At 35.9% G+C, this 11,386-nt stretch overlaps 2 protein-coding genes across 3 annotated transcripts in view; one reads left to right on the top strand and one right to left on the bottom strand.

The window, feature by feature from the left end:
* gnat1 (guanine nucleotide binding protein (G protein), alpha transducing activity polypeptide 1) overlaps positions 1-2,245 on the top strand; it is an 8,112-nt gene extending 5,867 nt beyond the window's left edge. Inside the window, exons 9-10 of the mRNA XM_024270837.2 lie at positions 838-1,051; positions 1,130-2,245. Of these exons, the coding sequence (XP_024126605.1) occupies positions 838-1,028 (191 nt within the window). The 3' untranslated portion in view covers positions 1,029-1,051; positions 1,130-2,245. The remainder of the gene's footprint in view (positions 1-837; positions 1,052-1,129) is intronic.
* A 1,617-nt stretch (positions 2,246-3,862) lies between these two features.
* The window catches only part of edem1 (ER degradation enhancer, mannosidase alpha-like 1), a 14,945-nt gene continuing 7,421 nt past the window's right edge, over positions 3,863-11,386 (bottom strand). The window contains exons 4-12 of one of the 2 annotated variants that reach the window (XM_024270966.2): positions 9,819-9,990; positions 9,536-9,719; positions 9,270-9,444; positions 7,258-7,378; positions 7,012-7,182; positions 6,859-6,932; positions 6,691-6,787; positions 4,957-5,142; positions 3,863-4,881 (exon numbers count right to left, since the gene is read on the bottom strand). In XM_024270966.2, the coding sequence (XP_024126734.1) occupies positions 4,792-4,881; positions 4,957-5,142; positions 6,691-6,787; positions 6,859-6,932; positions 7,012-7,182; positions 7,258-7,378; positions 9,270-9,444; positions 9,536-9,719; positions 9,819-9,990 (1,270 nt within the window). In that variant the 3' untranslated portion in view covers positions 3,863-4,791. The remainder of the gene's footprint in view (positions 4,882-4,956; positions 5,143-6,690; positions 6,788-6,858; positions 6,933-7,011; positions 7,183-7,257; positions 7,379-9,269; positions 9,445-9,535; positions 9,720-9,818; positions 9,991-11,386) is intronic. The other variant, XM_024270965.2, reaches the window with a different exon arrangement.

Raw genomic sequence — 11,386 nt, 5'->3', positions numbered from 1 at the left:
CTTCAGTGTTTTCAGCTTTCAGCTTCAGCGTTTTTAGCTATCAATTTCAGCATCCTTAGCTAACAGCACTAGCATCTTCAGCGGCCAGATTCAGCTTACAGGATTCACTCTAGCATTTTCGCAGATAATGTTATATATCTAGTTTATTAATATGTTAAAAAGTTAAAATTTTTAAAAATTCAGTTTTTGTGTGTTCATCAAATGTTTATTCTGTTCGGCCCGCGACCTAAGGTGTGTTTTGGATTTTGGCCCCTTGTGTGATTGAGTTTGACACTCCTGTTCTAGAGTCTTTTTTTTTCAATTTCTTCCTTAAAAATAAACAGTATGTTTTCAAAGACGGACACACATACCAAATATCTGCTCGTAGCAGCCCCACCCATCGCTACACTGGTTCACAACACAAATGCACGGGGCGTCTGGGGGGAGGCGGGTTCTTAAAAGAGCGCCGGGTCTGAAGTAACAAACACCTATTTGAGTGTGAATGTATTGAAGACAGGAAACACTTGGAAGATATACGGTATTATTCATCTAAAATTAAAGTGTTTTTTGCTGATCATCACTAGCTCAGTGGAGAAATTGAGTGTTGGTGTTAGACTGGGGGCGGAGCTATCAGAGCAGACTCTTCCTGGAGGGGGCGGTTCTCACTCTGTGACATCAGCACGTGAGGACCCACTCATTTTTGTGGGTATGGGAGGGGCTGCTGTTGAGAGTGTAGGTTTTTAGAGGATTACTGTGTGAACGGATCAAAATACCACTTTGAGGTTCTTTATAGTGAGGAATGCACTTAAAAACTCAAAAAGTTGTTTTTTCATGGTGTTTTTGTGTCATCTTTCCTAGGCCCCAACACTTACGAGGATGCTGGAAACTACATTAAAATGCAGTTCTTGGACCTGAACATGCGCAGAGACATCAAAGAAATCTACTCCCACATGACCTGTGCCACAGACACAGAGAACGTCAAGTTTGTGTTCGATGCCGTAACCGACATCATCATCAAAGAAAACCTGAAAGATTGTGGTCTCTTTTAAGATCCGACTGACACCACAAGCAGGTGAGCAGGAGCGAAACCGCTGCCACAAAAACGGATTCATTACTGGAGAGTCCAACCAGTGTCGCTTTCTGTTCGCAGGGTGCTGTCACAGCCCCGCCGCGCTCCACAAGTCCTGCATCAGTTCAACCCCACAGGATGGAAGCTGCCCCCTTTCAGAGCAGATCTAAAATAATGCAAAAAGAAAATAAATTCGAAACAATAATAAAATTGAAACTGTTGTGCTCAAAGCTAAATCGTAGCTCTGACAGAATTTTTCCAGTGCATTTATGGATCAGTCAAGCTAACTTTTCTCAAGCTCATCTATGGAGACATCTAAAGCTTTCGTCAGCGTAAACTTGACAAACGTGCAGTTGTGAATAGATATCCAGCTAATGTCTATGTACTCCTGTAAGCAGCAAGTATACAGCCAAAGAGCAATCAAGACAGCCTCATCACCTGCAAATGCACTTCAGCATCTTTTAGTCTCCAAATTGTCACTAGGAATGGCTTTTCTACACGACTTCTGTATGTTATTATTAAAAAAGCTCACAAATTGATCTCTTGAAGAAAGCGTTAGAAAGTTGTTGCAGTAGTTGAAAAGGGCCAATGTATATAACTAATCAGGTTTTTATGGGACAGTTTGGTATTGTGTTGATCTGTTGAGTTGTAGATGTAGGCAACTTAAAACTAAAAATATGTCTTTCTATAAACCCTTGAGCAAACTATCTTGTACAGAAACCAAAGGAAATGTACCCCTTGACTAAGATTATTAAAGCTTGTGTAGAAAACTCAGTACTTTTTCATTTTTCATAGACTAAAAGAAGCAACACTGTGTTTTATTTATAAAAAAAAAATAAAATCTCTCAACCAAGTAGAGCTGGGCGGATTGATGATATCGATCTCAAGTTGGTGTTGGATCGATATCAGCCCACAGATATAAATATTGTCCTTATACTGTTTTTTTTTAAAACAACCAATTAAAAAAAAGAGAAAATTAAAAAAAAAAAAAAAAAACATTTTCTGCGATTAATAATAATTTAAATGTTTTGGTTCATGTCACATCCACAGCATTTATGAAAAATATCGATATTGGTATTGATATCGGCAATATTAAACAGTATCAGATCGATATCGGATCGATCCCCAAATGCTCAGTATCACCCAGCCCTACAACCAGGTCAAACATTTTACAATTTAAAAAAAAGAAAAAAAAAACTATTTTTTTTTAGGTACCTACAGTAACTGGATCTTCTACTGTGTTGAATGAAAATAATGATTTGTCCCTTTGATGTTCGTTTTAAATATTTATTAGAGATGATTATTTTTGAAGATTTTTTTTTTGGTTTATTTCTTAAAAATATCCTGAAATAATTTAGCTTTCTTCTACGATTAGAGAAAATTATCTACTTTTAGCCTTCACAGCAGCTTAGATAAGGTTAGCATAACTAGTAAATAAAATATCAACATTCAAGCTATAAAAGTTGGCAATTAACATTTTATCTAAAAAGCTAGAACAACACATTTCAATCTTTTTTATCAAAATAGAACTAGCTTTTGTGTTCTCGTTTTACCCTGGAGAATTCAGTCAAATTTGGCCACTGTTCATTTATTTATGTTTTTCTTTCTATAGTTTTTTCCTTAATTATTTATTTTCTTCTTTTTAATTATTAGTTTAGTTATTGGTGGTATCTAAAATGAACCTTTTGTTTTTTAAGGGTTAAATAAAAATGTTTTAGCGGTTGGATGTAAGCTAGCATTAGCATTAGCTTTGTATGGAACGATTTCAGAAGAAAATTATTAACTCCTCTCTAGATTAATAATCAACTTATCCAGACCTAAAAAAATATGCTAATCTATTTTCTAAAGGAAAATGAAGGAAAAAAGTAAACTCAAAATAAGGGAAATTATCTTTTATTTCACTCACAGCTGCTCAGCTAAAGTTAGCATAACTAGGCAATGAAAATGTCAATATTCTAGCAATAATAAAATCAGGGAATTCGACAAACATTTGAACTAATAAGCTAAAATAACATATTTCAATTTCTTTAAATAAAAAATTAAATGAGCGTTTGCGCTCTTTAAGCCCTGAAGAACCAACAGGGTCAAATTCAGCCACTGTTTTTCTTTTTTAATTTATTTGTTTTTATTAATTTTCATCATTTTTTGGACACTGATTGATAGTACGTAAAATGAAAAAAAAAAATTTTTTTTTGGTTCTGCAGGGTTAAATAAAATGTTTTAGCGCTTGGAGTTAGCTTACCATCACCAAGTATGAATGAGGTGTTAAAGAATAATAGATAGATATTGTAAGCGCTATGAGCGCCTGGAAAAGTGCAGATAAATCTAAACCATTATTATTTACTTATTATTTTTGAGCTAGCATTAGCATTAGCTTAGTGTGGAATGAACTCAGGTTTCAATTTTTTTTGGAAAATTACTAAATCCTTTCTAGATTAATAATAAAATTATCCAGACTTAAAAAAATGATAGTTTTATGCTATTTTCCAAAAGAAAATGAAGGGAAAAAGTAAACTCTAAATAGTAAAAGAAAGGTTTTCGGAAAAACAACTTCTAAAAAAAAAAAAGTTTAAAAAAATGGCCATGCAGCCTAAATAAATTACAGAATAAAACTGTCAGCATGCAGTAAACTGGAACAGTTAATCCCAAATATCAATCTGAACCAGTTATGCATATTTTTGTTCTTTTTCCCATTTTAAACTTTACACATTTACCATCCCATTAGTCTTTGATTAGTGATAATAGCAACCCCTCACCGGTAACTTCAACACTGAAGAAACCCGAACACTAAACACAAACAACAACAACAGGAAATATATAGAAAAAAAATAATTTTTAATGAAAACATCATTTTTTGTTTTTTTGAACAAACCCTGAGTTTTTACTTGTCATTTAATTATGATATGCACTTCAGAAAAACATCAAATTAGGAACAATGCAGCAGACTTATTAAAACAAATAATCTTAATTTTAAAAGAACACATTCTATGGCTGTTGAATCACAAACAGGAGAGTGTAACATTGTGCATACTAAAGGAATGACATTATTGTTCGATATCATGAGTGTCCTCAAAGACCCTCATTTAATACACAGCTTTGAGACGAACCCAAGAAAAATACAAGGCACTTAAGATTTATCCTAAACGTCACACATCTCTACGAAACACAAGTGTGACTAACCTGGTTAAGGTGTTGCGGTTAACCGTAGTGTTTGGTTCAGTTAAGATCTTGAAAAACCAAAGTGTGTGTAGTTTTTAGCTAAAAAAGATGGATTTGGCCACAATTATGATTTTGCTAAAAATCAGAGAAATGGGGTTTCACTAACATTGTTCATATGAAGCCCTTATGTGAATACACTGATCAGCTGATTGATCAGCCAGGAGGCACAAGCTGTTAAGACATTTTTGAAGAGATTTACAGGCTTTGCGTTTCATCTTTGTAAAGTTTGATGGCACTGTTAGCTTTAAAAATAAAACAAAAAAAAAGATTCACAGCCCAGCTGTAATTTTAAAATGCTTCCACACAAAACACTCTGTAAGAACACACTCGCCCTTCTCTTCATCTCAGTTCAAGATCTAAACAAATGACGACTTTTTCCAACGGTTGACTTCAAGCTGTTCCAGCGAATGTGTGATGGTCCTCCCGTCTGACGTGTTACACCTCTTCAAGAGTCAAAGCAGCACGTTTAAAAACACAGAGGGTCTCTTCTTGGCTCAGTAGAGGATCGGAACTGAAACTCTTCCTCAAAAAAGTCCCACCATGTGGTCGATCTGTCTCATGTAGACGCTTTTTAACGGCAGCGCAAACCGCTGCTCTACCGGGATCCGGTTACACTGCTGACAGAAACAGACTTTTAAAGAGTTGTCGCTTTACGTGACCAAAAACTGAAAGGATGGAGACGTGCTCACGTTGCTGATGTTGCTTGGATGCGATAGGTGGGTCGACTCCGGTTCTGCCAGCGCTCCCTCCTCGCACGGGAACAGGTCGTCCCACTGCTTCTCCCTGAAGCGCTTGTCTATAGGCACGATGTGACCCTCGGTGGTGAAGAGGTACTTGTGGCCAGATTTGTGAAGTGGGTTGTCCTCATCAAAAAGCTGGAATATATTTTAAAAAATCTTAAACTCGAAATTTAAGAGAAAATACCCTTATAGATCCACTACAATTGGTTTATAACCCTCTGGAACCGACAGCTGTGGGATCAACGTGATAAAACTCCACCTAAAATGAACTTTTTTAATGTTCTGTAACTGATATTTTATTGAATTAAAGGGAGACAATGGCCCTTATTTGTAGTTTTGGGGCAAAATCAATTTTTTATTTTAACAAATGAGGCTGCAAGGTAGAGAAAGAAGTATGCCAACGGTGGAGGGGCGGAGCAAATCTGAGCTGTCCGCCATCAGAAATCCCACATGGAGGAAAAAAAAAAATCATAATTTTATTTTGGGAGGGGGTCCGACGTGAGTTTATTACAGCAAAAACCACCGGCGTTGTCATAAAATCACGGAAACTCTGCACGTTTCTCCGCAAAAGTCCCGCCCGCCACCAAGCAGGCGGCCCGCGGTGGGTACAGAGCGAAGATTAGAAATCCAACATGGAAGAAAAAAAATCATAATTTTATTTTGGGAGGGGTCTGACATGAATTTATTACAGCAACAACCACTAGAATCGCAGAAACTCTGCAAAACTCCCTCCCGCCGCTGTTAGAGGCGAGCAACAGAGCAGACAGACACCCCCCCACCTGTGAGCAGATTCCAGCTGAGACGACCTGAAATCCAAACTTCTCCCCGAAACCTTTTTTTTATTATTCTTCACAAACACAATAAGGAAAATGTATGAGAAAAAAGAAAAAGCTGAAGAAAAATATTTAGAAATTCCAGGAAAAATGTGAGAAATTCTTATTTTTGGGCGGCTAGAAGCTGAAACTACACAGACTGTCTGTATAACAGCATAAGAAAGGTCACACCATTGACCTGTGAGGTCTGTGATGTTCTTCTATCAACAGAAACTCTTCATATGTGACCCAAATAAGGAATCTGTGAATTTCACCTGGAATTTTTGTGTCGATTCATTTATTGACTACATTTATTCTTGTTTTTGTCATTAAATTACACATAAAACTTTCATTCTATGTGGTAAAAACAGCTTGTAATCATTTTAGGGTTTCCACAGTAAAATAAATCCCATTTTTCCAGACAGAATTGTCTGTTTTTGCATGATTTTATGTCTAGTGTGTGAAAATAACACGGAAAAATTACTAAATAAAGGTAGAGAGGTTGATTAAAATGATACCAAATATGCATGCATATAGTCTTTCAAATTGAAAATACAGAAGTAAATTCAAAAGTAGACAAAAACAGAGTTTTAGGCTCCAGGTTCCAGAGGGTTTAAATGCTCCTGTAGGATTTTTCTGATGATGGAGGACATACATCAAGAGAATTGCCATATTTTTAAAGGTATAAATTGTGTTTTTGGAGAGTCTCGCCCATAATTCAGAGGTGAATTTCTAATTACTGCTGTTCTACAGAAACTATTTCCCAGAAAACAACGTGTTTTTAGATTTTGCTCAAAAAATAATCGCTGTGGGTCAATAAGTATTCTTGTTCTTGTAAATCTTGATCAATCACCCGTGAAGTGTAAATTACCAGGTAAAGGTATTTGCAGGTCTCGCTGAGGAAAAAGCTCTCCATGCGATCCTCTTTGGATTTCTCCACCACATGGTGAAGAGTTGCATATCCACATCTGAGGGAACAAAGTGAAACTCATAGATGCACCGAGAGCCTTTAGACTAGTGAAAAACAAAAGATCCCTACCTGACTTTGGTATTTTGCTCCAGGCTCTGCATAATGTCCATTCCAACGTGCAAATAGAAAGGGTTTTTGGTTGCCTGTGGAAAGACAACACAAGTCTTTCCTCAACCCAAAGAAAACAAACAACTATGCAGCAGGACGGGTCGGGGGAGTTACCTGGTACAGCAGGTAAGTCGACTCCACCAGCTCCGGCCTTAAAGGGTAGAAGAGCACGTCGGGAGCCTGCAGCTGCCAGTTATATCTCTCCGGCAGAGCGCCAAAGCGCTTCCAGATGGCGTAATAAAAAGCGTGCAGGCAAATGGCGTTATCGACGTCTCCATTCAGCACCTGCGGGTCCACAGTAATCCTATTCAGCCTCGGCACGGACAGACAAACGCTTCATACGAGCAAACTGAGATTAACCTGAAGTCCAGGAAAAAAGGCTTGAAGGGAGTCGATCCAGGTGTTCATGATTTCACCGCTGTACATGTTCACGTTGACGTAGAGAGGCGGGTCGCCCTCTCCCTCATTGCACGAGTCTCGCCTTGAAGGAGAAATTCAGAGGAGGAAGTCTGAGAGATGTCCGAGTCTTCTATCTTTTTTGCAAATACATTAAATTTGACCTTTTCTATTCAGTTTAAAGTCGATAATTTACACCAAACAAATGTATCAATCATGCAAACATGCAAGGCTTTCACCAAAATTAAAAATGAGGTTTGTCAACATTTTACTGAACATTCTGTGCGTTTTATTGACGGGTTCTGATAAACACATACAGGTTTGTTTTCTCTAAAAGCGAACTCCTTAAAACGTTTTTCTTTCTTTTTTATTTGAATATTGTTTATTTTTACATCAGTGATCACTACTTTCCAGAAAAAAGTGCAGATTTCCTTCATTTAGCACCACTTTCCCCCCCCCCTCTCGTTCATGCTGTTCTGTGCATCCAACATGACGTCATTCTTCCTCGACGGCACCAGTTCCACCTGCTGGCCATTTACGGTACTACATAATTTGTATTTAACCCACAAAATGAACAAAAAGTTTTAAAATTAAACAACAATAAAATAACTAAACGAGGGGAGGCTTATTTTCACTGTCCTTACATATATGTAAAATATATATAAAAACTAGATTTTGGCTTACTCTTTAGTTCTTTTTTTAACCATGTTTAATAATGTGTTTTTTTATATTTTACAGTCCCCTTTTAATTAAACTATTACTATTATAAAAACACCACAGAAAAAACGGAACAAAACCCACAATGTTGTCTATAAGCTGTAAAATACGGAAGCATTTGTGACTCAAAATTCAAAATAAAAGTAAATACTGGAAATGCTTTTTCATTTTCACAATTTTACTGCATTATTTGTCTCTTAAATGAAATAAAAAAGCAATTCTACAAAGATCCATTTTCTTCTTCAACACCCCTCCTTCTGTAACACAATTAAAGTAACGAAGCCAATGAGCCTGTTTTTCTTTTTCATGTCTCACCGCGTAGAAAAGTGTCATAAATCAGTTCAAGTTAGCAGTTTAAGAGACAAGTGAAATGAAATGAAAAAGGATTTCTGTTAATCCAAATAATTTTTCAAATTTGATTTTTCTTTTGGTACAAATTTACCAGAGAACTTTTTGAAAATTAAATATCAAATGCCCTTTTCTTTATGATTTTAATTATTTCCCAGAATGAGCAGTGGAGATAAAAAAGAGAAAGCCGTCCAGAGAATTGCTTTTTCATTTTATTTAAGAGACAAATAATGCAGTTACATTGTGAAAATGAAAAAGCATTTCTGTTTATGCATTTTAAATGTAATATTTCTAATTAAATTTTGGTAAAAATTTTACTAAAGAACTCTTTGAAAATGAAATGTTAAATAACATTTTCTTTACCATTTTAATTAAGTTACAGAATGAGCAGTGTTGAAAAAGAAAATGTAAAAGCTGTTCGGATAATTACTTTTTCATTTCATTTAGGAGACAAGTAATGCAGTCACATTATAAAAAATGAAAGCATTTCTGTTTATGCATTTTAATTATCACATTTAATATATCTAATTGAATTTTGGTACAAATTTACAGAATAACTTTTTGAAAATTAAATGTCAAATGCCACTTTCTTTATCGTCTTAATTAAGTTACAGAATGAGTGATGTTTGAGAAGAAAAAGACATTTGGAAAATTGCTTTTTCATTTCATTTAAGAGACAAGTAATGCAGTTACATTATAAAAAATGAAAAAGCATTTCTAATGCTGACTTTTATTTCGAATCTTGAGTCACATAAGGTTCCATAGAAAACCTGATTGCAGCAGCTTTAAAAGAAAAAAAAATATTGAGGCATCAAATATTTTGTGAATCCTGAGTTTTACATTTGAAATCTTTCAGCGTTTGTATTTTAACACATTTTTCAAAACGTCAACAAACTCTTATACACACTCACCCTCTTCTCAAGTGGTTCTGGATACTTTCATAAGCAGCTTGAAACATTTGGTAGTCCTCCTTCTCGCCAAAGAGGATGTACGACTTCAGCAAGTACTCATAGAAGGAGTCCATACCAGCTCCAAGCCCACTCTGCTTGCCGACCCACTGGCCCGTTTGGATATTAATCACATTTCCTAAAGAGAAACAAAAACGTTTGTTTGCCGCCGCGGACAAATCAGGAAGAAACAGAAATCAGTAGATTCAGGCATGTGTTTTGGAACTCACCCAGCAGACCCGTCTCGTTGCTTCGTAGACTCCACAGAGCTCTGACCGCTCGTCTCGCTACCCATTCGAACGTCGAGTCTCCAATCAAACGGCTCAAAATCCCAAACTCCACCAGCAGAGACCCCGCTCCTGCTGTGCACGTCTCATTGATGCTGTCAGGAGGAACGCCAGTCTTCAGGTTCACCTGTGATCACGGCGCACTCAATTTACTGAATGATTCATGTGCTGACTAGGATTACAGGTGGATTTTTAACCACTTTTTGATGACCAAAAGCTCACTCACCCTGGGGTAGGGAATGCCGGTGTCGGTGTGCTCGAAGGCAGGCAGCAGGCGGACGGCCAGGTCATGGGCCAAGTGCAGCAGCTCATTATCATAACCTTCAAAGCTCACCGGTCCAAACGGCTGCTTTGGGTCAGTCAGGAGAATGTGTGCTGAGATGAGGCCTCCCAGAATCCTGCAGAGATGGGCGACAGATTTGATCTTTAATCTATAGTCATTCAGTTCTGTAAAATTGCAATATAATCAAAAGTCTTGTTTTTTTGCTTTTTTGCCTCCAGTTTCCCTTAAAATTTTTAAAAAACAGTTTCTTCATCCGTAAAATATCTGCAGCAGCTTTAAACTTTATTTGAAAACTAGATTTCCAGAAGGAACCATCAAAATGTGATTCAGATTTTCCCATTACCATTACTGTTAAAGAGGGAAGAAAAAAAAAAAAATAAGACACCAACTTCAGTCTTATCCAACTTTTAAGGTAGGATGTAAAAGAGAAAAAAAAGAAAAAAACTAAAACTGATATTTTCTAAATATAATCAATAAGGCCACAGATCAGTTTAAGGTCAAATAATATTTTCATGGACCGACCCATCTGAGGGTTAAGTGAGTTTTTTTGCCTCCTGTTTCCGTCAAAATTTTAGAAAAATTTAATTTTCATCTGTAAAGCAGCTTCAAACATTTTTTGTAACAGCATTTTGTGTAAGAACCAGTAAAATGTTGTACAGATATTCCCATTAAAGTGGAAGTGGAAAAAATAAAAAAATAAAAAAATAAACATCAGACACCAATTTCAGCCTTATCCGACTTTTAAGGTGGGGTACAACACAAAAAAAGTATAAAGGCCACTAAATCTGGTATTTTCTGAATATACTCCATAGGATTCCACAGTTTGAGCAACTTTATTAGCAGCATCTTCAGCATTCATCCTGTTTTTTTGTCTATTAAATTCATTTTTTTTAAGTCAAAGGATCTTTTTCTGTTTCCTTGTTGGCTCTTTTCAGAAAAAAGAAACTTTCCAAATTCGTTTAAAAAATCTGCTTCAAGAAAATAGCAAATTCATTTTTATCACATGAAAGAACAAAGAATGAGTCGGATGTGATGGAGAGAATCCAGGAGGTTTCCAAAATAAAACTTTCTTCTGAATCAGATTATAAATAAATAAATAGGATTGGGAATCAATAAAAAAAAAGATTTAACTAATTAATCGCAAACCTGAAAAAAAATTAATCGCGATTAAATTTTTCCTACATTATTTGCTAACGATTTATTATCTGCGAATAACACACAAAACTGTACATGTAGAAGATTTATTTTAATTAATCGATTTAATTAATTGATTATAAAATTAATCAGACTTTTGTGTTGTGATTAATCACAATGTTTTATTGGGTACATTTTATATGTGCAGCTTTTGAACAAAAAAAATGCCAGAGAGACATTTTTTCGTCATTTTTATTGTCTGATTTTTTTTAATTTATCAAGTGTTAACCCAGAAGAGTAAATTGTGTGGACAAAACACAACAAACCCGATGAAGAGTTTTAACGCACGCCGTGGAAACCTGAACCGCCAAAGCGAA

This window comes from Oryzias melastigma, linkage group LG5 (assembly GCF_002922805.2).
Source record: "Oryzias melastigma strain HK-1 linkage group LG5, ASM292280v2, whole genome shotgun sequence".
Classification (NCBI taxonomy): Eukaryota; Metazoa; Chordata; class Actinopteri; order Beloniformes; family Adrianichthyidae; genus Oryzias; species Oryzias melastigma.
Note: the sequence above shows the minus strand (reverse complement) of the source record. Positions and strands in the feature narration are given on the sequence as shown.